Source organism: Nannospalax galili, unplaced genomic scaffold (genome assembly GCF_000622305.1).
Source record: "Nannospalax galili isolate Female #2095 unplaced genomic scaffold, S.galili_v1.0 scaffold529, whole genome shotgun sequence".
NCBI classification, from domain to species: domain Eukaryota; kingdom Metazoa; phylum Chordata; class Mammalia; order Rodentia; family Spalacidae; genus Nannospalax; species Nannospalax galili.
In genome coordinates this window covers 1323032-1349697 of record NW_008360309.1, presented here as the reverse complement: position 1 = coordinate 1349697, position 26666 = coordinate 1323032, and the positions used below count along the sequence as shown (strand labels likewise).

General features: G+C 51.4%; 1 protein-coding gene across 3 annotated transcripts; it reads left to right on the top strand.

The window, feature by feature from the left end:
- The first annotated feature begins 4707 nt into the window (after positions 1–4707).
- Positions 4708–16718, top strand: Pgpep1 (pyroglutamyl-peptidase I). 3 transcript variants are annotated; one of them, XM_008824551.3, is made up of 5 exons: positions 4708–4854; positions 7259–7311; positions 11926–12042; positions 13247–13479; positions 14981–16718. In XM_008824551.3, the coding sequence occupies exons 1-5, from the start codon at positions 4821–4823 to the stop codon at positions 15171–15173; spliced, it is 630 nt and encodes a 209-aa protein (XP_008822773.1). In that variant the 5' UTR covers positions 4708–4820; the 3' UTR covers positions 15174–16718. The 3 variants fall into 3 exon arrangements, with proteins under 3 accessions (XP_008822773.1, XP_017651430.1, XP_017651429.1); XM_017795940.2 differs by lacking the exon at positions 4708–4854 and adding an exon at positions 4941–5717; XM_017795941.2 differs by lacking the exon at positions 7259–7311 and having other exon boundaries at positions 4753–4854.
- The last annotated feature ends 9948 nt before the right edge of the window (positions 16719–26666 follow it).

Genomic DNA, 26666 nt, shown 5'->3' with positions numbered 1-26666 from the left:
AAGGAAGTCACACCCCTCAGCCGCTCACCAAAGGGTTCTCGGCTGTCACTCTACTTCTCCTGAGCCATATCCGATCTCCTTACTGGGGCATTCTAGGCAGGGGCTCTACCCAAGTCCTGTGGCCCTAAGAGAGTCTGAAGGTTATGTTGGTGGGTTCAGTACACAGGCGATGAGAAACATGAGGAGTGGCAGGATCCAGGGAGAGGAGACCATGACTGCAGTGGAGAAATAGCCCTGCTCATCCCTGGCTCCCTGCATCCCAGCCAGCTTTGTAATGAAGGCCTGACTGGCCAGGCCAAAGGACCTGTGTGCCTAGTGACCCAAAGGAGAATTCACCAGTCTCAACAAAGGCTGTATCACCTCCTGGTGCCTACACCTCCTGGTCAAGATGGCCTGGAATAGCCTTCACAACTGGATGTGAAGCCATAGTGTGGAGACCCTGTGGCACTGACATTCACGTGTGGGCTGTGCTGAAGAGATCAGGAAGCCAGGAGTGGTGGAGCAGGTGTCCTACAGTGTGGTGTCTTCCATGTTCTAAGGGACAGGCTCCAACCTCCAAGTGTATTAAGCAATAAAGAACAGGGTCTGGGCTGGTGAGAGGGCTTTGTGGGTAAACGTCTGCTGCCAAGCCTGATGACATGAGTTTCGTTACCAGGACCTACATGGTAGAAGGAGAGACATGACTCTTGCAAGTTGTTCTCTGACCTCTATATGTGTGCTGTCACACACACAAAATAAAATGTAAGCCAGGCATGGTGGCGCACGCCATTAATCCCAGCACTTAGGAGGCAGAGGCAGGCAGATCTCTGTGAGTTCAAGGCCAGCCTGGTCTACATAGTGAGTTCCAGGTTAACTGGGGCTACTGGGAGACCCTGTCTCAAAAAAGACCAAAAAATTAAATGAATAAATGAAATAAATAAATAAAACGTAATGAAAAGTTTAAAAATTTTTAAAGGAACAACTATTTTATTTCACTTTTTCAAAATTTTCCTAAGATTTTATTGTTTCTTAAAAATATTTTATTTATTTTTATGTGTATGAGTGTATTGCCTGCATGTATGTGAGTGCACCCGTGTCGTGCAATGCCGCAGAAGTCAGAAGAGGGCTTCAGATTCCCCTGGAACTGGAGTAAAGGATGGTCATAGCCGCCATGTGGGTGCTGGGAATCGAACCTGCGTCCTCTGCAAGAGCAGTCAATGCTCTTACCACTGAGCCATCTCTCCAGCTCCAGATTTTATTGTTTTTAATTAGATGTATATACATGTGTCTATGTGTGAGTATATGCACATGAGTGCAGGTGCCCGCAGAGCCCAGAGGCATTGGATCCCCCAAGAGTGTCAGTTATTGGCAGTTGTGAGGCACCCACCATGATTGCTTGGAATTGAACTTGGGTCCGCTGGAAGAGCAACAGTGCTCTTAACTGCTGAGCCACAGCTCCCACCCTACTTCACTTTTTTTTTTTTTTTTGGTCTTTTTGAGACAGGGTCTCCCTATAGCCCCAGCTGGCTTGGAACTCACTGTGTAGACTAGGCTGGCCTTGACCTCCCAGAGATCTGCCTGCCTCTGCCTCCCAAGTGCTGGAACTAAAGGCTTGTGCCACCATGCCTGACTGTCTGCATATATGTTAAGCGCACTCATGTGCAATGCCTGTCAAGACCAGAAGAGGGTGTCAGAGCCCCTGGAACTGGAAATACCCATGGTTGTTAGATGCCATGTGCGTGCTGGGAACCAAACTCTTGTCCTCTGCAACTACAGCCAATGCTCCTAACTGCTGAGCCATCTCTCCAGACCCCTCACCCCTGACAGACTCTCATGTAGCCCAGGCTGCCCTAGAACTCCCTATGTAGCTGAGGATGACCCTGAACTCCTGATCTCCTTCATCCACCTCCTGAGGGCTGAGATGATAGGTGTGTACCACCATTCCCAGATCAAAAATTTTGTTTGAAACCAAGGTGCTGAGTGTGGGAATGCCAAACTCTACACCCTCGCTGGCTGAGTACTTGCCTCTTTCTCCAGCATCCCCTGATGACATCCTGTGACTTCCTGCCTCTGGTGAGGGGGTTGCTTGGGCTTTTGGACCTGTGTGGACCCAGCTTGCTGGCTGGCACACCTCCCTCTTGGGAAAAGGAAGAGGCTTCCAGTGGGGTTTTCCTAAGGGCCTTGAGACACCTGCATGTCATTCAGGAGGCGGTCAGAAGACCACATGCAGTCCTGGTTAAAGTCTTCCTAGTTAAGCCAGCCATGGCTCCTTCCACCATGTGTGGGTGTTTTGACCCTTGGCCTCTGTACTGAAACCAGGTGACACATATCTCAGCACATTCCTGGGGCAGCAGACCAAGGGGAAGTTTTCCATAGGAGCTGCCCCCTAACCCTTGTGTGTTTTTTGTTTCTCTTTTATTGAGACAGGCTCTCATGTAGCCCAGGCTGGCCTTGAACTCTCTATGTTGCTGAGAATGACCTTGAACTAATCCTCCTGCTTCTACCTCCTAAGTCTCCACTTTATGCAGTGCTGGGGATGCCGTGGTCTTGTGCATCCAAAGAAAGCACTACAGCATCTTAGCTACAGTCATTCTTACAACTGAGCTACAAGCACTCTACCAACTGAGCTACAGGCATACCACCAAGTGAACCACATCTGTAGCCTATGGCATTTAAATTTTTACTTACTGATTTATGTGTTTGTGTTACATTCATGTGGGAGTGCAGGGCTGTGCATACCCCAGTATACATGTCGAGGTTGAAGGACAACTTCAAGTATTGCTCTCACCTTCCCTCTTGTTGAAAGGCTGGGTCTCTCTTTTCTCTACTGAACCATATACTCCAGGCTTCTGGCCAGTTCTATATCCACCTTATATCTCTCACCACAGGATGCTGGGATTTACAGTGTGTGAGCTCACAGGATTTGAACTCAGGTCTTAAAGCTTGCATAGAAATTACTATTACCCCTGAGCTGCCCCCCTGCTTCTCTCTCGCCTCACTGTCTTCTCTGAATATGCAGTCTGGAGCCTTTTAAAAAATACATATTTTCACGGCTAGAGAGATGGCTCAGCGGTTAAGAACACTGGTTGTTCTTGCAGAAGACCCGGGTTTGAATCCAGGCACCCACATGGGAGCTAACAACTGTCTGTAACTCCAGTTCCAGGGGATCCGACAGTCTCTTCTGTCCTCCAGGGGCATTGCATGACACGGGTGCACTTACCTACATGCAGGCAATACACACATACACATAATAAAATTAAAAAACAAACAAAAAACATATTTTTGTCTGGTGTAGTGGTGCAAGCCTTTATTTCCAGCACTCAGGAGGCAGAGCAGGCAGATCTGTGTGAATTCAAGGCCAGCCTGGTCTACATAGTGAGCACCAGACCAGCTGGGGCTACAGGAAGACCCTGACTCAAAAAAAATTTTTTTTAATTGTGTGTGTGTGTGTGTGTGTGTGTGTGTGTGTGTGTGTGTCCGACCAGCCACAGAGGCCAGAAGTGGGCATAGAATTCCCTGGAACTGCAGTTACAGGTGGTGACGTGGATGCTGGGAACTGAACTTGGATCCTCTGGAAAAGGAAGCAGGGCTCTTTTCTCCAGTCCCAGGTACCTGTTCAATAATTCGGTTTCTACAAATTAGTGGAATTGGGACACGTGTTGCAATCCCTCTGGTATTAACAGTGCGCTCTTTAAATTCCTGTTGTAAACAAGCTTTCTCCTCATGTTCCCGTAAATAAGCCACCGTGGTTGGCCGCTGGACTCTTAACCTGCATCTGCCCAGGCTGCCCTGAGAAAAAAGACTGCCAGTCAAAGCCAGACTACCCTCAGGCATCTGCAGCCATCTGGAATACGCTGTGAACACCCCAGGAACGTGCTTGGACTGCAGCCAGCTGCTCTGACTCCCAGAGGCAGGATCTCGACCAGGGCTGTTTGCAACAGTTTGCAATAGATCTTTGGGTTTTACACACGTTGTGAACGCTAGAGGACCCCAGTACCATTCCACCATGTGGGCTCTGGGGACGAACTCAAGTTGTCAAGCTTGGCCATAGCATGTTTACGCACTCATTCAGTCGCACTCATTCAGTCGTCTCAGACCCCTGGCTGGCCTGGAACTCAGAGACCCGCCAGCCTCCGCCCCAAGCGGTGGAGCTGGAGGTGTGGCCTGGGCTTGGGAGGGCTCTTGGGGGGGAAGGCGTGGCCTCGGTCTGTAGGGCTTGCGGGGGAGGCGCGGCCTCGGTCTGGAATGACTCGGGGGCTGTTCGTGGCCTCGGTTTAGGAGGGTTAGCAGGCGGGAGAGGCGTGGCTTTCGGTCTCGGGAACTCTCGCGGCGGGGGGGAGGGGGGGCGAGTGTGGCCTAGTGCTGGAGGACTCGAGGGGGCTAGTGGAGGGGAGGCGTGGCCTCGGTCTGGGAGGGCTCGCGGGAGGGGGAGGCGTGGCCTCAGTCTGGGAGGGTTAGCAGGTGAGAGAGGCGTGGCCTCGGTCTGGGAGGGCTCGCGGGAGGGGGAGGCGTGGCCTCTGCCTAGGAGGGTTAGCTGGCGGGGGAGACGTGGCCTGGGCCTGGGAAGGCTCGCGGGCCGGGCGGAGTTGTATTCCGGTCTGGAGAGATCCGCCTGCGGGCTGAGAGGGGCGGAGGCCGCGCACACCCAGCGGCGGGACAGGCAGGCCTGCAGGCTCAGCAGCGCTTGGGGGCGTGGTCAGTGGCGCCGTGGGTTCTGCGCAGGCTCAGGGTCGGCCGGTGGGCGGGGCCGGTAGCCTCGGGGGCGGGGCTTCGCGGAGCCCCGTGGCGACCGCGCCAGTCACCACAGTAGCGGATCCGAGGTGATTGCTGCACGGCCTGCCATGGAGCAGCCCCGGAAGGCGGTGGTGGTGACGGGTATGCGGGGCAGCGGCCGGGCAGGCCAGGGGCGGCGGGGCGGCTCCGGAGGTGGCAGGGATGCACGGGACGGGCTCGCAGATGTCACCGCTACGAGAGCCCAGCCTAAGTCCTGGCGACCTGCGGAGCTGAGCCCTCTGGGGTCCAGGGCCGGGAGTTCGGGCGTGCAGGGACTTGGGGTGCACCACACATCCTGCTTTCTTCCCTCCCGGAGCGGAGCACCCATGTTGCCGCGCCAGCCACCGAACTGCCCCCTCCGGAATGCTGTCCCCACCCGGGTCTAGGGGACAAAGGCCGGTGTCCGCGCTGGAAACACTCCGGGGACACGCAGCCTCAGCTCCCAGCCCTGCTCCCCCGCGCTAGGGCCCATGGGGTCCCCGTCCTCCTTACTCAGACGACCTGAGACTGTCCTGACCTGTTTGTGAGGAGCCTGGCTCCTACTGTCACCAACTTTCAAGGAAACCAACTGTTATTTCTGACACCGCCTTGGGCCACTTGGCGGAGTCAGCTCCTGTAGGCCTCAGTCTGGAGAGGGCACAGGGGGAGACCCAGAAAAAATCCAGCTGGTATTTGCCAGGGAGGTTGGGACTGGGCGTACAATCTCTGGTGGAGGAAGATGCCCACTGCTTAACAGGTGTGTGCGACTGTGTCCCCCATCCCTGAAGCCATTCCATCAGGCTGTGTAGATTTGTTTGGTTGGTTTCTTCACACAAGGTCTCTGTAGCCGGGCTGGCCCCAAACTCAGGGCAGCTGTTCTGCCTCTGCCTCCTGAATGCTGGAACACCAGCCATGTGCCACCACAGTGAGGTACCCTCCCGAGATGTGGCCTCCTGGGGCATGGTGACTCTCTTGTTACACTAATGGTAGGTGAACTTCTTACCCATCCCAGTTGCACTAGCCCACATTCTTTTGTTTTCATGTGTTGTATTTGTGTACCTGTATGTGAGTGTGTGATGTGTGTGTTGTATTTGTGTCTGTGTGTGATGTGTGTTGTGTGTATTTGTGTCTGTGTGTGATGTGTTGTGTGTATTTGTGTGCCTGTGTGTGTGAGATATGTGTTGTGTATTTGTGTGCCTGTGTGTGTGATGTGTGTGTTGTGTGTATTTGTGTGTTGTGTGTGTGGAGACCAGAGTCAACCCAGGGTGTTGTTGCTTAGGCTCCATCCACCTAAATTTTGAGGCAGTCTCTCATTGAGTTCCTAGGACTTGTAGGTTAGGCTAGCCAGGCCACCAGCTCTAGGACTCTGCCTAGTTCCACCTCCCTGGCCCTGAACATACAGATGCTTGCCACCATACCTGGCTTTTACATGTGTGCTGGAGATTTGAACTCAGGTCCTTATATGGCAGATACTTTACCCACTAGATATCTTTCTGGCCCCATTTATCTTTTTTTTTTTCTCCTCTCTTGGTCTTTTTGAGACAGGGTCTCCTTGTAGCCCCAGCTGTCCTGGAACTCACTAGGCTGGCCTTGAACTCACAGAGATCCACCTGCCTCTGCCTCCCGAGTGCTGGGATTAAAGGCGTGTGCCACCACGCCTGGTTCCATTTATGTTTTGAAACCGGGTCTTATGTAGCCCAGGCTGGCCTGGAACTCACACTCTTACTGCCTCAGCATCTGTGGGTTAGTGCCATAGTGCCCAGAGCCACTGGCTTACTTTTTAGGCAGTTGTACCCAGTGGCTAGAAGAGGGAGGCCAACTCTCCCAGGTCTGGTTTGAATCCCAGGTCTTCTACTTTCTTGCTCTGTGAGCTCTGGAAACCAGCTTCCTCTCTCTGTACTTCAGTCCTTGCTCCTGACAGTTAGGCCCAGGAAACCTCATCTTGAAAGAGGAAGGGCCAAGGTTGAATGCCACCTGCCTCAGGGAACAGTCTTGTTTGGAAGTGAGACCTAGGCTGGACTGACAGGAAGTGTACAGGTGTCCAGATAGCCTGGCCAGAGAGGAAGTCCCCACATCATCTGAGGGCCAGTCCTCTTTTAGTGATGACTCATAGGTGCCTATGGTGCTGGTTTCCAGAGTTGAAAGACAGCCCACTATGGAGTTAATGAAAAATAATTATAGGTTAGGTTTCAGCTAGGGGAGGGAAGTACAGAAGGGAAATGGCCCCTCCCAGGGAGCTGCCATGTGTGAGCCTCCTGTCGGGGACAAGATGCCAAGCACAATATGTGCCTGTCACTCCAGTGCTTGAGGCAGAGGCAGGAAGATGACCTAGAGTTCCAGGCCAGCCTGGACTACATAGATGACTGCTGCTGGCAGCTGCTGCAGCACCTGGCCTGGGGCATGCTGGGAAGGCTGGGTAATAAATAGTATAGAGTGTAGGGGGGCAGGGGGATAGAGGTGCAAACTGGGAGGTTTAGGGACTCTGCAGTGGGGAAAGAGTAACACATCTCTTTTCCTGTGTTTTTAGGGTTTGGCCCTTTTGGGGAACACACTGTGAATGCCAGCTGGATTGCTGTCCAGGTAACTCTAATCTGGGGGGACGAGCCAAGCCTGAAGGTTGGCTTCCTCAGGAAACAGTAGCAAAGAAAGTCTTTCCAAGTATTTAAGTCAGAGGTCCACATCTCAGATACTGACCAGTCAGTCCAGCTTAAGTGTGTTGACTGCTTTTTTTATTTTACTTTTTTCAGACAAGGTGTTATTGTATAGTCCCAGGCTAATCTTAGACTCAACCATTCTCAGTAGGATACCACACCGGGCTGAAAAATCTTTCCCACGGGCCTTAGCAGGCAGAGGCCAGCCTGATCTACTTATTGAGTTCCAGGCCAGCCAGGGCTACAGGGAGGACCTATCTCAACCCCCCACCCCCAAAAGAAAAAACCCACAAAACTCAAGAGTGGCCTGGTGTTTTCTAACAGGTGCTATAGACACATTGGGAGACAACCTGGCCTTGTAGGAACGGGGCAGGGCCTCAACTGTGGCCTCCTTGCAACTGGGGGGTGGGGTGGGCAGAGCCACAGGGGTGCCTCCTCCCAGCATCCTGGCAAGAGAGCAAACGTACTAACCTGTCCCATGTCTATGCCAGATGGGACTTCAGACAGATGAGGGGTCACTGAGAGAAAGAGGCAGTGTTTGCTGTCTTAGATAAATCAACTGGGCAGAGACCAAAGCCAAAGTGGATTAATTTTAGCCCATTAGCTGTGTGATTTAAGGGGTCCCTGTCCCCACCCCAGACTCCAGCATCTTCCTATTTCTGCCTCCACCATACCCCCTGCCAGCTTACCCCCCTTCCACACTCCAGACCTCAGCCCTCAGCCACTTCACCCCCCTCCTCCTTACCCAGTCTCACTGTGCAAGCCATGGATTGAGGACTCCAGGGTCCCCGGGAACCTGCAGATGGGACTATAGCAGGCCCAGCTTGCCCACCCGCTCCCCCAGCCCCACACAAAAAGAAGCAGTGTGTCTCTGAACTTGTGTGTCTGGCTTTGTGCAAGCTGCAGACAGGAGGGTTCATGGGGCTGGGTGGACACAAAGCCCAGCGTCTGGATTCTGAGCCCCAGACACGGCCATCTGCATGTAAATGGGCAAGAAGATCAATTAAATAATCTTTGGGAAGCCCTTGGAGCTTTGGGGCTCTGAGGGGAAACTCCACTTTGTATGCAGACCTAGACCATGCAGTTTTCAATTTATTCCTTAAAAATTTAAATATATTTATTGTGTGTGTGGAGGGGCACATGTGTGAAAGTCAGTGGACAATTTGCAGGAGTTGGTTCTCTTCTTCTACCAGTGGGTACTGGGACTTGAACTCGGGTTGTCAGGCTTGGTGGCAAGTGCCTTTACCCACTGTAAGCTCCGTTCAAACTCCATTTCCTCCTCCCTTTGCTGGGGTAAGACAAGGTCTCACTATATAGCCCTGACCTGAAACACTATGTTGTAGACCAGGTTGGCCTGGAACTCACAGAGATCCACCTGCCTCTAGAGTGCTGGGATTAAAGGTGTGTATCTCCACACCTGGCTCTTGATTTTTGTTGTTGAGAGCTGGTATCATTCTGCAGTCAGAGCTGGCCCCAAACTCAGTAGTGATCGTCCAGCCTCAGATATGCTCCTCATACCCAGCTTTCCCTTTCCTTCCCCCAGGGTGGTATCTGCACCCCAGCTCCTCCCTCAGGAGGGTTGGCTCTTCTCCCATGTCTCATTACCCCAGGCCTGAGTGGTGGCCCTGTCCTGTCCCCCCAGGTCTAGGTAGTGGCCAGAGGTCTCTTTTCTGGGAGGCTTAGGTGGGTGTGAAGTACCAGGAAGGCCCTAGCCTGACTGTCCCACAGCCTCTCTGCCTGAGTGCAACACAGAATGTGGTGACATCCTGGGATAAATGCCACCACAGTGGGTCTCACAGACCTGCTAAGGATATTACCAGCAAACAAAGAGGGGCTTTGTGGCAGGGTCAAGGGAATCGGTCACACACAGCTGGGCCCGAGGGAGGGTCTTGTCAGGTAGACAGAACTGGAACAATGCCATGTCTGGCTGTCCCAGCCCCCCTGGCCTGGGGCTTTCTAGTTTGTGCTGAGCCAGGACAAGGGGAGTGAGACTGGGGTCTACAGCAAAATTTTCTTCAAAGAGAACCGGAACTGGGTGTCCAGAGGCCAAGAGCAGAGCCAGATAAGGGGTGACCCTTCCTTGTGGCTGTCATTCCCACCACACTGTCCTTACGGAAACAGTGCCTCAGCGCCACAGACACTAAATGCTGCTGCCCACCTAGAGGTTTCCTGAGTGAAGACCTCTCCCCTAGACCCCCATCTGCCCATATATGGGGAAGCTCAGATAGAACACAGGACCCAGCACATGCTACATAAGTGCTTGGCAATCTGGCTAAAACCCCAGCCACTTTCTCTTTTGTTGTTTTTGGTCTTTTGAGACAGGGCCTCCCTGGCCTGGAACTCACTATGGAGACCAGGCTGACTTTGAACTAACAGAGATCTGCCTGCCAGTACAGGGACTAAAGGCCTGCACCACCACGCCTGGTGTTTATGTTTTTGTTTTTAGAGATGGCCTCATGTAGCCCAGATTGGCCTCAAACTCACCATGTAGCTGAGGCTGACCTTGAACTCAGCCTTTAGTGCTGGGATGACAGGCTGACAGGCATCTACCACCATGATAGGCTCTGTCCTCTTTTTTTTTTTTTAATGTTTTATTATTTTTATTTTATGTGTATGAGTGTATTACCTGCATATGGGTAAGTGCACCCATGTCTGCAATGCCCGCAGAGGACAGAAGAGGCCGTTGGATCCCCTGTAACTGAAGTTACAGACAGTTTTAGCTGCTATGTGGATGCTGGGATTCGAACCTGGATCTTCTGCAAGAACAGCCAGTGTTCTTAAACTGCTGAGCCATCTCTCCAGCCCCTGCCCTGACTCTAATCTCCTGTCATCTGTACCCATCCCTCCATCTTGCATTTGGTGAGATTTTGCCCTGGGGACCAGTATGGTCCTGAAGGAATAGCATGTGTTCTAGGGAATAGCATGAGGAGCCATGTGCTCAGATCCTGGCCTCAGGAGTCTGGGATGGCCATTTGTCCTGCTGTCAACAGACTCCTGAGGACCCTGGTGGTTTCGTTGTCTGCTGTCTGGGAGCCATTTAAAGATAAGGAATGACAGGTGTGTAATGCCTGGCTTGGGGTGAAGGTCAGTCATCCTCAGTGTGCTTTGTTTGACAAGCTCCCCCCTCACACGGTGGCCTTGTCCTGTTTTGTTAGTGCCCCCTGAAACAGAAAAGTTCTGAAATTTGATGAAGGGTATCCTGTTTATCTCTCTCTGCCTGGGCCTTCCACTCACTTCCTGCTTTTCATAAATACAGATTTCTACTGTGATTTAAATCAAATGGGGCTCACATTTAAATAAAACAGACATCATCCTGGGTTCACAGGCAAACATTGAAAATGGATTTTCAGATGGGAGACTACGGACAGATGGTTTATTTTATTTAGTTTGGTTGATTTGATTTTGGTTTCTTTGTTTTGATTTATTGGGACAGGGTCTCACATAGCCTAGGCTGGTCCAAAATTTACTATGTAGCTGAGAATGACCTAGAACTCTTGATCCTGTCTCCCCAGTGCTGGGGTGACAGGTATCTTTTTGTTTTGTGCTGGTTTCTGAGCTGGTATCACACTGTAGCCTAACTCACAGCAATCCTCCTGTCTCAGTCTCCTGAGGGACAGGACAGACATACGCCACCTGTCCCACTCAGGGTAGTTTATTTTGATTTCAGATTTTCAGATTTTGTTAAACAGCATTCAAAAGTCAGTCATACTGAGCAGGGCGTGGTGGCACACATCTTTAGTCCCAAAACTCAGGAGGCAGAGGCAGGCCGATCTCTGTGAGTTCAAGGCCAGCCTGGTCTACATAGTGAGTTCCAGGACAGCTGGGGCTACAGGGAGACCCTGTCTCAAAAAGACCTCCCCCCGCAAAAAGACCAAAAACAAAAGTCAGTCATACCGAAAAAGAAGACTATGACTGTTGCCATGGCAGCAGCTTACCCTTTGTACCACCCCATCCTGCTCTTATCCAGCAAGTGGTGCCCTCCCTGCTTCAACTTGGTCCAGGAAGGACCTATTAGTTTTGATCCTTCTTTTTTTTTTGGTCTCCATGTAGCCCCAGCTGTCCTGGAACTCACTATGGAGACCAGGCTGGCCTTGAACTCACAGAGATCTGCCTGCCTCTGCCTCCCGAGTGCTGGGATTAAAGGCATGTACCACCACACCTGGCTTAGTTTTGATCCTTTTAAGGTTTTTGTTTGAGTTTAGGGTGCCTGATTTTTGTTCGGGGGTTTTTTGGATTTTTTTTGTTTTTGAGACAGTAGCTCCCTGTAGCCCCAGCTGGCCTGGAATTCACTATGTAGACCAGGCTAGCCTCAGTCTCACAGAGAGCTGCCTCCAGAGTACTGGGACTACCACCATGCCCTGAAAACTGTTTTGTTTTCTGAGACAGGCTCTCCTGTAGCCCAAGGTGGCCTCAGACTGGCCATGTAGCTGAGGATGACCCGATTCTCCTACCTCCCACTGCTGGGCACACCTACCCCCTGTTCTCAGAAGATGGAAGGATATCTCTACATCCTTCCTGCCCTGCCCCCCATCTTCTCTCACAGGAGCTGGAGAAGCTGGGCCTTGGAGACAGCGTGGACCTGCATGTGTATGAGATCCCGGTGGAGTACCAGACGGTACAGAGGCTGATCCCTGCACTGTGGGAGAAACACAGCCCCCAGGTGAACCCTGCAAGGCCTGCATCCCCCCCCATGCATCTACAGGGGAGTACTCACCAGCCCCTCTCAAAATGCCACTGTACCCTTGAACAGAATATACTTTGATGGTTTCCTTTAAAGAGGAGGGAAGAAAACAAAGTTGGGGACCACAAAGAGCCTGGCTCCATCCCTCTGGGGGTCTGCACCAATGCAGGGGTTTTAAGTGACAGTTGATGTGAGTGGTCTTGGAACACAGGGTGGGCTCACTTGAGGCCTGGCTTCCAACCCCAGTACTATTAAAGGAAAAATTTAAAAATAAAAACATAACTTTGGGGGCTGGAGAGATGGCTCAGCTGTTACAAGCACTGACTGGTTTTGCAGAGGACCCGGGTTCGATTCCCAGTACCCACGTGGTGGCTACAAACCGTCCTTAACTCCAGTTCCAGGGGAATCTGACACCCTCTTCTGACCTCTGCAGCATTGCACGACATGGGTGCACTCACATACATGCAGGCAATACGCTCATACACATAAAGTAAAATATAAATAAAATATTTAAAAAATAAATAAAAACATGCCAGGCGTAGTGGTGCATGCCTTTAATCCCAGCACTCGGGAGGCAGAGGCAGGCAGACCTCTGTGAGTTCAAGGCCAGCTGGGGCTACTGGGAGACCCTGTCTCAAAAAAAGACCAAAAATTAAAAAAAAACATGACTTTTAAAACGTATTTCAAGTCAGGTGTGGCCTTGTTACCTCAGCACTTGGGAGGTGGAGACAGGATGATCAGGAGTTCAAAGCCAGCCAGGGCTACATGAACCCCGTCTCAAAAACAAAACAGCTTCTTGGACTTTTTAACAGAGATATAATAATTCATTCCATTTTTTTTTTCTTTGAGACAGGGTCTCACTATGCAGCCCTGACTGGCCTGGGACTTCCTATGTAGACCAGGCTGACCTTGAACTCACAGATCCACCTGCCTCTGCCTCCCAAGTGCTAGAATGAAAGGTGTGCCCACCACACTCTGCCTAGATCATTCTTTATCTGACCAGCTGTTTTTAGTATTTGGAGTGGCTCATGGAGCATGAATAAGCCTGTGTACAGTGTTTGAATCTTCCCTTTCTGCAAGAGTGACTGCAGGGAGTGTTCCAGGAGAGAGAGGTCAGAATCAATGACATGGTGAGGCTGTCATTGTTTGCAGCTTGTGTCAATCCAGGTCTCTCTATCCCCAGCTGGTGGTGCACGTTGGTGTGTCAGGCATGGCCACCACAGTGACACTGGAGAAATGTGGACACAACAAAGGTTACAAGGGACTGGACAACTGCCGTTTCTGCCCAGGCTCACAGTGCTGTGTGGAGGATGGGCCTGAGAGCATCGACTCCATCATAGACATGGACGCCGTGTGCAAGCGTGTGACCACGTTGGGGCTGGACGTATCTGTTACCATCTCCCAGGATGCTGGCAGGTGGGGAGCTGGCAGGTGGGGAGCTGGCAGGTGGGGAGTGGGGCACTCCAGGGAGGACACAGGCAGGGCTTTCCCTCCAGCCATGAATCCTGGGATTGGATGGCAAGCAGGTATGAACCTCAGCTCTCACTAAACCCAGAATACTGGGCTACACTGGCCAGAGAGTACTGGTACTAGACTGACAGGTGTGCACTGCTACACCAGCTGTTTACATGGCTGCCAGGGTTCAGAATTGCATAGTAAACACATTACTGACTGAGCCATCTCAGCTCCCAATTTTTCCTTTTTTTCTTTTTGAGACAGGAACAGGCTGGCCTCAAACTCAGAGATCTGCCTGCCTCTGACTAATGAATGCTGGGATTAAAGGCATACATCACCATGTCTGGTTTTATGTGATGCTCGGGATGGAACCCACGGCTTCATGAAACATGCTAGGCAAAAGCTCTGCCAACAGAGGCCAACCCCAGCTTTTTTTTTTTTTTTTTTGGTCTTTTTGAGACAGGGTCTCCCTGTAGCCCCAGCTGGCCTGGAACTCACTATGTAGACCAGGCTGACCTTGAACTCACAGAGATTCACTTGCCTCTGCCTCCCAAGTGCTAGCATTAAAGGCATGTACCGCCATGCCTGGTTCCAGCTCTACTTTAAAAAAATAATTGGGGGAAACCAGGGAGATGGCTTAGTGGTTAAGAGCACTGGCTGTTCTTGCAGAGGACTCGGGTTTGATTCTCAGCACCCACATGGCAGCTAAACAACTGTCTATAACTCCAGTTCCAGGGGATCTGATGCCATCTTCTGACCTCTTCAGGCATCGCATGACATGGGTGCATCCACCTACATGAAGCAATATACTCATACACATTAAAAATAAAAATAAGGAGGCTAGAGAGATGGCTCAGCGGTTAAGAACACTGGCTGTTCTTGCAGAAGACCTGAGTTCAAATCCCAGCACCCACATGGTAGCTAACAACTGTCCATAACTCCAGTTCCAGGGGATCCGATGGCCTCTTCTGTCCTCCTCAGGCATTGCAAGAGACAGGTGCACTTACCTACATGCAGGCAATACACGCATACACATAAACTTTAAAAAAAATCTTTGTTAAATAAAAATAAGGCTGGGTGTGGTGGTGCATGCCTCCAGTTCCAGGGAATCTGACACCCTCTTCTGGCTTACATGGGCATTGCATGCATGTGTGCACTTACATACATGCAGGCAAAACACTCATACAGGTAAAATAAAAATAATAAATTAAAATTTTGAATAAAATAATGAAACAAAAGAATAGAGAGAAGGCCACCAAATTTCTAACCCTTTTTGGCATGTCCCCTATAATTTCACCTCCTCCATCTAGGCTCCAGCCCCCAGAGGCTCTACCACTTCCGAACATTGCCCTGCTGGAGAACCAGCCTTTAGCACAGCCCCCTACCAACAACTCAGGCTTGACTGCAGCAGGTGCCCTTGGTCTGGGCGCTAACCCAGTCTCTTCCTCTTTCCCATTTTCAGGTACCTGTGTGACTTCACCTACTATACCTCACTCTACCAGAGCCATGGTCGCTCAGCCTTCGTCCATGTGCCACCACTGGGCAAGCCCTACAATGCTGACCAGCTGGGCCGGGCACTGCGGGCCATCATTGAGGAGATGCTAGGTGTCCTGGAGCAGGCGGAGGGCAAGATCAGCTGCTGCCACCACCACTGATGGCTACCACACTGGGGACTCTGTCCCGCCTGGGAGCCCGGCAGCAGATGCCGCCCTCAGGGACCCAGGCAAGGAGGACTGGCTCATCACCATGGGTCCAATGGAAGGTCCTGATTCATACTTGTTCCCCCTGCCAGTGGATCGCAGGGTGGTGGACAGAGAGCTTTGTCCCAGTGTCCCCATGTGTGGAGACACAACTGCTGTGCCAGGAGGCCAAGGCAGGGCGATAGCCATGGCACTGCCACGACCACTGGGCCACGTCCACTGTCTGCTTTTGCAGGTCTATGAAGAAAGCAATTCCAGAGCTTTCTCTGACTAGGTTTCTTCAAAGTTCAGTGTCATGAAGGAGTTTGGCCCTAATCTATGTCCCCAAACTCTGGGCAGCCCCAAGCAAAACCAGCCTGGGCTGTGGCTGACTCTCCCCTCCTCTTCCTCCTCTTCCTTCCTCCCTTCCTTCCTTCCTCTTTTTGATGTGTTTTGAGACATGGTCTGGCTGTGTAGCCCAGGTGGCCTTTGAAGTGCCCATCCTCCTGCTTCAGCCTCCCCAGTGCTATGATGACAGGTGTGGGCCACCGTTTAGGCTTCCCTTCGCTCTGTCCCTCCCTCCATCCCTCCCTCTTTCCCTTCTTCCCCTTCTCCCTCCCTCACCCTCCTTGGTGATTTAGGGTGCAGACTAATTTCTCTCCCCGTTGTTGACTTCAGGTTTAACCAACAAGTGTCTTTCTTTGCTGCAGGTGTGAGGCCTCTTTCGCCTTCTGCCCCCCACACTGGCCATCTTTCTTCTGCTCCCCAGAGTGATTCTTTGCTCAGAATTGCAGGCTGCCTGGGGCCGGGCCTTCAGCACCTGAGCTGTGGGCTGGGCCTGGTCTCTGCCCTTAGACTTTCTCTTCTTATTTACTTTTTGGTTTTTTTGGGGGGTGGGGGGCTGTTGTTGCTCTTGAACTTACTGTGTAGCCCAGGCTAGCCTTGAATTCCTGATCCTCCTGCTGGGATGACAGGTATGCACCATAGCCAGCCCGCCTGGGACATAAAAGCAAAAAGAAGCTCTCCATGTCACAGCTGCCTAGTGTCCTTACAGTTCCCTTGAGGACCCAGAGACCAGAGCCTGCAGCACCCTGGCATGTCCTGGCATGTTGAAGCAGGTGTGGTGGTGTCAGCTGTGGGGACACTTACTGAAAGGTGTCTGGAGGTGTGCCTAGAACTCCAGCCAAACTTTATTGCCCTGCCAATTTTCAAAGAAGGATGAGGAGTGTCGCCCTCAGGATGCAGGGCGTGAGGTGATATGACCTGGGTTTCCATGCAAGACAGTGTAGTCCCTGTCACTAGAAGCCACACAAAATTTGGAGGCCACCTCTGGTGTAGGGACAGATGTGACTGTGCAACTGGATCCTGGGGTAGCTCCCCAAACTAGCTCCTCTTTTGAGTTGCTTTGTTTTTTCATTTTCTTTATTTTTTTTATTTTTAGTTTTTGGTCTTTTTGAGACGGGGTCTCCCTGTAGCCCCAGCTGGCCTGGAACTCACTATGTAGACCAGGCTGGCCTTGAACTCACAGAGATCTGCCTGCCTCTGCCTCCTAAGTGCTGGGATTAAAGGTGAGCGCCACCACACCTGGCTTTTTCATTTTCTTGAGTCAGGGTCTCAGTATCCCAGGCTGGCCTCTGACCTTGCTGTGTAGCTGAGGATGACCTTGAATTCCTGACCCTCTAGTCTCAGCCTCTCCAGTGCTGGGATATGTACCACATGCCCAGCTATTTTTTAATCTCAGATCTTCGGATCTTTGTTCTCTCGTCCTCACACATGCTGGCCCCTCTTCTTCCTGCTCTGCAGAGCTGCTGGGGTACTGCAGGTGAGTCCTTTCGGAGGGTTTCTCTGTGGCTCAGGTTTTCTTCAGAGAGGACAGGGGGTACCCAGGGTGACTCCAGACCCTGACTCCACAGCCATGGGTGTGGCAGGTGACCAGCAGGTTTAAATTTCACGGACTCTGTTCCCCTCCCTGGGGTGACAGCCCCCTTTGTGTTCCCAGAGTGTTCCAGCTCTGAGAAACCCCCCCAAACCCACAGTGAGAGGTACTGAATCTTCTCAGCTAACTGTGAGCAGAAAACATGGCTTTTGAATGTGGGGGACAAGGGAGGCAGGGATTCTCCAAAGCACTTTGGTTTTTTTGAGCCTAGATCTCAAGTAGCCCAGGCTGGCCTTGAACATCTGATCCTCCTGACACAGCCTCCTTCAGTGCTTACATGACAGGAGTTGTCACCACATCTGGTTTTTGTCCACACATGTCTTTGTGTTTTGCAGCAAGGTCTCACTATGTAGACCTGGCTGGCCTGGACGTTACTCTGTAGGTCAGGCTGGCCCTCAACTTGTGATGATTCCCCTACCTCAGCCTCCTGAGTGCTGGGATAACAGGTGGACTCCAGGGTGCACACGGCTCACAGTTCCTCGGAGGTCAGGAAGGCAGGTGGATGGGGCCTGTCCTGCTGGGTCCAGCCTCCACCGTCCGCTCCTCTGCTGGGAGGTTAGGATGACTGCTGGGCAGGATCAGCACACGGGTGCCTGGCCCACTTTCATTTGATCTGCCGTCCATTAAACATTTCCCAGGCCTTGGCTTGCTTTTTCTCTTCCTTTGTCCCCTGGGTCAGGGTCACTGGCCAGTCTCCAGTTAGCCTGTCTCAGCCTGAAATAGCCATGTGACATGAACCAGGTCATGGCGAACCTCGGGATCGGCCAGCAGAGTGGGCGGGGCTGTTGTGTGGGCCGGGCCTAGGGAGGGTGGCCGGGAGGTGGGACGCAGGGTTGGAGTGGTTGGGTCTGGTGGCGGACTTAGGGTGGGTGGGGTTTTTGGTGTGGGGAGAAGTGTGCGGGGCCTGTGGTGTGGGCGGGACGTAAGATGGGTGGGGCGGAGAAACCAGCCTGGCTGCCCAGGCAGCCACAGGGGACTTGGTTCTTTTTGTGTGCTTGTTTTTTTTGTTTGTTTGTTTTTTTGGTCTTTTTGAGACAAGGTCTCCCTGTAGCTGCAGCTGGCCTGGATTCGCTAAGGGAGACCAGGCTGGCCTCGAACTCACAGAGATCCGCCCGCCTCTGCTTTTTTGTGTGCTTTTTGAAATGGGGTCTCCTATAGCCCAGGCTAATTTCAAACTCATGACTGTAGTAAGGATGACCTCGACCTCCTGACCCGCCTGCCTCCACTTCGAGGTGGCCACCAAGTCTAGTCGGGAGGCAGATCTTTGAAAATAAGATTGTGCCTTTAATCCCAGCACTTGGGAGGCAGAGGCAGGTGGATCTTTGTGAGTTCAAGGCCAGCCTGGTCTACATAGTGAGTTCCAGGACAGCTGGGGCTACAGGGAGACCCTGTCTCAAAAAAAAAAAAAAAAAAAAAGAAGAAGATTGTGCTTCTTCCTCGGGAAATATCAAATGGTGGGTGACACAGGGAGATTGAGGCAGCTTCCATGGAAGGTTTGGTAGTAGTCTCCGGGCTGTGGGGCCTCAAAGAGGCAAAGCAAGACAAGGAGTGGATCCCAGTCACCAAGCTGGTTTGCCTGGTCAAGGACATGAAGGTCAAGTCACTGGAGGCGATCTACCTGCTCTCCCTGCCCATTAGGGAATCTGAGATTACTGACTTTTTCCTGGAACATTACTTAAGGATGAGGTTTTTAGATCATGCCAGTGCAGAAGCAGACCTGGGCTGGCCAGCGGACCAAGTTCAGGCTTTTGGGGAATACAACTGTCATGTTGCTGTTAAGTGCTCCAAGGAGGTGGCCACTGCCATTCGAGGGGCCACGTCTTGCCAAGCTTTCCACTGTCCCTGTGTGAGAGCTACTGGGGAAACAAGATTGGTAAGGCCACACCATCCTGTGCAAGGTGACGGGTCACAGTGGGTCTGTACTGATACGCCTCAGCCCTGCCCTCAGAGGCACTGGCACCATCTCTGCTCTAGTGCCTAAGAAGCTGCTGCGGCTGGTTGGTATTGAGGGCTGCTACACATCAGCCTGGGCTGCACTGCCACCCTGAGCAACTTTGCCAAGGCCACCTTTGATACCATCTCAGACCTACAGCTATCTGACCCCTGACCTCTGGAAACAGCCAATCTTCACCAAGCCTCCCTATCAGGAATTCACCAACCATCTTGTGAAAACCCACACCAGAGTCTGTGCAGAGAACCCAGGCTCCAACTGTGGCCATTACCTAAGGCTTTTTTTTTTTTTTTTTTTCTTTTTGAAGCAGGGTCTCCCTGTAGCCTCAGCTGTCCTGGCATGTAGACCAGGCTGGCCTTGAACTCACAGAGATCCGCCTGCCTCTGCCTCCCAAGTGCTGGGACTACAGGCGTGCGCCACCATGCCTGGCTTACCTAAAGCTTTTATATGAGAAAGAAATAAAGTGAATTAAGTCTGTTAAAAACAAAAATAAAAAATAAAAATAAAATACATTTAAAATAAGAGAAAATCACATTGTGATGGGTTCAGCTTGGGAGGAAATCTGTTTTGTGGATGACCAGCATGGACGGCTCTGAAAAAGCGTCCACCACAGAGGCAAGGGAAGGCAGGAGAAGCTGACAGGTGCTTTTCTGTGAGGCCTGACTGGAAGCCAGGCAGCTGCCGTGTATAAAGCCCTCCCGTGACCTGACTGTGTGCAGAACACTCCCACCCTGCTCCTCCCCTCCCATAGTCTAGGCTGCTCACCTTTGACCTGCCCACCCCCTTGGAGTGTCTGGGACCAGAAGTCCCATTGGGACAGGGGAGACAAAGCCACATTCTTCCCTGCAGTTTGCCTGGAGACCTGGGCCTGCACAGGGTGCTGACATCCCCAAACAGACCCATTTTGCCTGTGCAACCCCCAGTCCCCAGGAACCCACAGGCTTGGGGGACAAAGGCTTTGTTTTCGTGCCAGACAAAACGTCCCTACTCTAGGCACATTGCCCTGGCAGCTGGCAAGGAGGGGACACACCTGTTTTCTTTCACTTTTTGTAGTCCTGGGGAAAAAACCCAGGGCCTACTGTGCTGGACCAGGCCTCAGCCACAGGGCCCCACAATTCTCAGGTCCGAGTGTAGGGTCCCCCATCCATGGTACAGTGGCCACCTAAAAGATCTGAAAAACCAAGTTTTGAATGGATGATAAACACATTTGTCCCTGGAGCACTGGCCACAAAATTGGTGGGGAAACTTCCAGGCTTCGAGGGATCCTGTCTAGCAGATGAGGTGCTGCGTACATATTATCCCAGCAGAAGGATCAGGAGAAGGGAGTTTGAGGCCAGATTGAGCCTCATGCGATCCTGTCTCAAACAACAAAAATAAAGAGCCAGCACTTGGGAGGCAGAGGCAGGCGGATCTCTGTGAGTTGAACGCCAGCCTGATCTACACAGTGAGTTCCAGGCCAGCTGGAACTACAGGGAGACCCTGTCTCAAAAAGACAAAAATAAAAGGAAGGAAGGGAGGGAGGGAGGGAGGGAGGGAAAGAAGGAAAAAATAGGGGCTGGTGAGATGGCTCAGTGGGTAGAGGTGCTTGCCACCAAACCACATGTTGTCTTCTGGAGACACACACACACACACACCCACACACACACACATACCACACTAAAATATGTCAAAATAAACCAAAAACACATGGCTGGGCATGGTGGCACACACCATTAATCTCAGCACTCTTTTAATCTCAGCACTCTGGAGGCACAAGCAGGCGGATCTCTGTGAGATCAAGCCCAGCCTGGTCTACATAGTGAGTTCCAGGTCAGTTCGGGCTTCAGAGAGATCCTGTCTCCAAAAAGAAAAAGAAAGAAAGAAGAAAGGAAGAGAGAGAGAGAGAGAGAGAGAGAGAGAGAGAGAGAGAGAGGAGAGGGAGGAAGGAAGGGAGAGAGATAGAGATAGAGATAAAGAAAGAAACAGAAAGAGACTACATAGCTTCCCCAGCCTTCCTTCCCCAGCAGCACCTGGACCTACACAGGGGCACATCCAACATCTAGGACCACACAGAGGGGGCACATGGCTCTGCACTGGGACATGGCTCCTGGTGGCCTGGGTCTCTGCAGGAGTGGTATGTGAAGCCCAGGGTCTTTCACCTCCTGACCTTAAGAGCTGGCTTGGGGAGAGTTTCTGTTTATTTTCTTTTTTTTTTTTTTGAGGTGGTTTCACTGTGTACCCCAATGTGACCATCTTGCATCAACCTGTGCAGGGCTGAGATGAAAAGCTTATGCCACCATGCCCAGCTTTCAATTTTTTTTCTTTTTTTAAATTTCTATTTATGTGTATGAGTATTATGCCTGTATGTATGAAAATACACAGTGTATTGGGGATGGAGAGATGGCTCAGCAGTTAAGAACTGGCTGTTCTTGCAGAAGACCTGGGTTCAAATCCCAGCACCCACATGGCAGCTAACAACTGTCCATAATGCCAGTTCCAGGGGATCCAACAGCCTCTACTGTCCTCCTCCAGCATTGCATGACATGGGTGCACTTACCTACATGCAGGCAATACATGCATACACATAAAATAATAATAATAAAAAAAGAAAGAAAAGAAAATGCACAGTGTCATGCAGTGCCCATGGAGAACAGAAGAGAGCACCAAATCCCCGGGAATTGGAGTTACAGATAGTTGTTAGCCATGTGGGTGCTAAGATTCAAACCCAGGTTCTCTGCAAGAGAAGCCAGTGCTCTTAACTGCTGAGCCATCTCTCCAACAACTCCCCTACATATACCTTTTTTAGGAGGGAACTGGCTTTACTTGGGCTGGGTGAACACAGAGCCCCAACTAGTCCTGAGCTCTCCACCCTCAAGGCCTGAGGAAGCCTAGGAAGCAGGTTCACTGCCTGTTTGGTCCTGGCTTGTTTCTGGGATTCCTTAATATCTCAGGTGAGGTGTGTTATCCCCAGGGTCTCTGTGAGGATCCCTTCCTGCCAAAGGGGACCATTTCCTAATTTCCATGGACACCCTTTCAGCCCCATCAGGCAGAGTTCTCTCTGACCCCAGAGCTCCCAACTGAACTCTGTGTCTGGGAACCCAGGTCTGCCAGGCTGGGCTCTGGGAGACCTCAAACTTTTCATCCCAGACCACAATAAAACTGTTGAAGTATGTCATTGTGTTGCATGACTGGTGTCACTGGTGGGGGACTGTGGGATGGAGAGGCAATAGATGACAGGGACCATGCTCAGCCAGTAAGGGGCTTTGTGTGGTCCAGGCCCACCTCTACTACTGCCTCAGCCACCGGTGGCACCACCATGTGTACCCCCTTCTTCTAGGAATGGACTGTGGATGGCACCCAGGCTTCTGGGAGTTATTCTAAAGGAATGGAGAAGACACACTGGGCACCAGGTCTCAGCCTGCTCTTCAGCCTCAGTTTCTCAATCTCTTCTGTTTCTGTGTTTCTGGAATGAGGGTTTTTTTTTGTTGTTTTTGGTCTTTTTGAGACAGGGTCTCCCTGTAGCCTCAGCTGTCCTGGAACTCACTCTGTAGAACTCACAGAGATCCACCTGCCTCTGGGATTAAAGGCATGTGCCACCACGCCCAGCTTTGTTTTCTTTTTTTTAAAACATTTTTTTAGGGGCTGGGGAGATGGTTCAGCAGTTAAGAGTACTGACTGCTCTTGCAGAGGACCTGGGTTCAATTCCCAGCACCCACATGGCAGCTCTGAACCATCCTTAATTCCAGTTCCAGGGGAACCCAACACCCTCTTCTGACGTAATACATAAAAATATTTAAAAAAATTTTTTAAATTTTTATGTATTATTTTTATTTTATGTATATGAGTGTATTGCCTGCATGTATGTGAGTGCACCCATGTTGTGCAATGCCACGGAGGTCAGACGAGGGCTTCAGATTCCCCTAGAACTGGAGTTACAGATGGTTTCAGCCACAATATTGGTGCTGGGAATCAAACCCAGGTCCTCCGCAGGAGCAGCCAGGGCTCTGAACTGCTGAGCCATCTCTCTAGCCCTTTTTTTTTCCTTTTTTTAAATGTGTATGTGTGGAGTGGTTTTCCTGCACATATATAAGTGCACTTGTGTGTCATGTAATACCCATGGAGGACAGAAGACAGTGTTGAATCTCCTGGAACTGGAGTTACAAACAGTTGTTAGCCTTCATGTGAGTGCTGGGAACTGAACCCATGTCCTCTGCAAGAGCAGCCAGTGCTCTTAACCTCTGAGCCATCTCTCCAGCCCTCTGGAATGACGTTTTGTCTCACCAGTGCTGAGGCCTGCTTGCTAGGCACATTGCTAAATAGCTGCTCTGTTGCCCAGGGAAGAAGGATGTGGTCATCCTGAGCCAAGCATGTGATTCCAGCCTGGGAACAGCTCTTCCTGCCTGTCACAAACCACATAAACTTGCACAGTCATAGATCATGAGAGAGTCATAAAACAACACCCAGTGCAGGGACACCAGATGCACAGGTTCTGGCAATGGTTCCCAGGGGTTATGCTGTAGGATTATGGGACACTGCTGTGCTCAGGAATGCTGGCCAGAGTGTTCCCTAACAGTTGGGACCATGTGACAGGGATGGCGGTATTGTAAAAGACACTGGGGTGCCTGCCTTTTTTTTCTTTTGATACAGGGTCAGTTGTGTAGACCCAGCTGGCCTGAAACTTGGTATGTAGACCAGGCTGGCCCTGAACTTACAGAGATCTGCCTGCCTCTGCCTCTAAGTGCTGGGATTAAAGGCTATGCCTATCAGAATATTAAAATGATGGACCCCAAACTGGGTGTGGTGGGCATGCCTTTAATCTCAGAACTCAGGAGGCAGAGGCAGGCAGATTTCTGTGAGATTGAGGCCAGTCTGGTCTACATAGTGAATTTTAGGCCAGATGGGGCTACAGGGAAACCTTGTCTCAAAAAAGACCAAAAACAACAACAACAAAAAAAACTGATGGACCCCAAGAAATTGGAATTCCCGCAGGGATCTCCTGCTGGCAAGAGGACAGGGATGAAGCCAGAGGACGAGCTCGTCTCTGGGGAAGATTTCACACAGCTCTGACAGCTTGTCAGACCACTTTATAGGGAGACTGGAGCAGAGGCAGTGACAGGCCAGTGATGAGCAGGACCACTCCTGATGGACAGTGTTGTCACACAGGACTTCTGTCCTCGGTTTCAACCTATACCTCATGTCAGGACCCAGGATTTGTAGGCATGCTACTGGGACTCTTTGTGGCCTCATTTCTTCCCAATGTGGCCACATTTGAATAAACCTCTGGCGGGTGAGAGGGTTCAGCAGATAAAGGTGCTTGCCACCAAGCCAGACAACCTGAACTCCACCCCAGGACCCTCGTGGTGGAAGGAGAGGACTGAGTACTGCAAATGGTTCTCTGACTTCCACATATGCCACACACACAAACAACATAATAAGATTTACATTTTATGATTTTTTATGTATATTGCCTGCATGTGTTTAAGTGTGCCTGTGTTGTGCAATGCCCTTGGAGGTCAGAAGAGGGCGTCAAATCCTCTGGAACTGGAGTTATGGATGGTTGTTAGCCACAGTGTGGGTGCTGGGAACCAAACTCGGATCTTCTGCAAGAGCAGTCAGTGAGCCATCTCTCCAGCCCTATACTAGAATTTTTTTTTTTTTATCTTTTTGAGACAGGGTCTCCCTGTAGCCCCAGCTGTCCTGGAACTCACTATGTAGACCAGGCTGGCCTTGAACTCACAGAGATCCGCCTGCTTCTGCTTCCCAAGTGCTGGGATTAAAGGCGTGCGCCACCACGCCCAGCCTAAAATATTTTTTAAAGAGGAAATCTCCTTTCTCAATTTTTCATTATTATTTGCTGTCTAATTGCCCACTGAGGATGGGTGGCCTAACCTGGCTGGTTAGGACTGTTGGAGCCCAGGCTTGACCATAACCCCTCCACTCCTGTGACATAATCCCACGAATATTAGGCCAGACAGAAAAGTTAAGTAGCCATTAAGTAGTTTAAGGTAATGCAAAGTCATTTTGGCTCTAAGCGGCAATTTCCCATCTCTCCACAGTGACGCATCCTCCTCCTCCCCCACAAGGTCAAGCAGTGTGTGGGACCCTTAACACAAGGGTGGTTTTCATGACCCTCCTGGATGCACAAGGACCTCCTTGGCATGCAGAGGCTGCCTGTGTGCCACCTATCACAACACACTAAGTAACCACTGACTAGCTCCTCAGCCAGTCAGTGTGTGTGTGTGTGTGTGTGTGTGTGAGAGAGAGAGAGAGAGAGAGAGAGAGCGAGAGAGAGAGAGAGAGAGAGAGAGAGAGAGAGAGAGAGAGAAACAGATGAACAGACAGAGACAGAGATTGAGACTGAGACTACAGGAGGCAGGAAAGACAGCTGTGTGTTCCACTCTGAGGCCAACAGGGGGCACTGGGAATCCAGCAGCCCCAGCTCTGCTACCTAACCTTAGTCTCAAAGCCCCATTCCTGCAACAGTGTACACTGGGCCTGGACCTGGGACACAGCAAGGATCAGGCATGCCCAGGCTTGTCATATGGTGCAGGGGTCCCAGCTGTGATGGGCCACAAAGGAGAACAGCGGGTCCTGGGAGCAGTGAAGCCTGTCCCAGGGAGAGGCTGCAGGCGGCTGGGCCTGTCTTCTATACCTTTAAGCAAGCTTCCATCATGCTGAGGTAAACGTCTCAGACTCCTAGGTCTCACACACCCTCTGTGGCTCCTGTTTACCCCCAAGAGAAAGCAGAGCTGCTCAGTCAGGCATCCCGGCTCCTGTCCCCTCATTTGGGGTGACCCAGGCTGCAATGTTCCCCCTCCTCATGTTGTCGTCTAGGATCCCCCTGCCCTCAGCGTGTCATTTAAACCTCGTGAACTCCTGTAGTCGGTGTAGTGGTGTATACCAGTCATCCCAGCTCTTGGGAGGCCGAGACAGGAGAATGGCCGTAAAGTTTGAGGCTGGTCAGGACAACAAAGTCAGTTCCAAGCCAGCTGGAGCTACCTAGTGAGACCCATCTAAACAAAACCAAACCTGGAAAACTCCTATGTATCCCTCAAAATCCCATCTTTGGGAGCAAAAGAGGACATGTACTGGGTGCTTGCTAAGTGTGCAGGCCTGGGTAGGAGACAGGGTCGACGTTTGCTTCCACAGATGGGAGAGAAGGCCTTCCTGCATCCTGCACCCTGCCTTCTGACTCTGGCAGCTCATTCCTGGGCAACTGAAGCTTTGACAAGCGCTCAGACTTGCCCAGACATGTCCGTCCTGGAACTGGAGAGGGGTGCGCCAGAGTGTGCTGGCATGCCTCTGTGTGGTACTGATAAAGCCAGTGGAGGAGGCTGATAGGGATAGAGAAAGCCCGGCAGACACCTGGAGAGGACAGCTGGAAACTCCAGACTCCCCCTCTTCTGAGCATTCCTGCTTTTTCCTTACTTATTTTTGTTTAATTTTTAAATTTTTTTCTTTTTTTCGTCTTTTTGAGACAGGGTCTCCCTGTAGCCCCAGCTCTCCTGGAACTCACTATGTAGACCAGACTGGCCGTGAACTCACACACAGACATCCACCTGCCTCTGCCTCCTAAGTGCTGGGACTAAAGGTGTGCGCCACC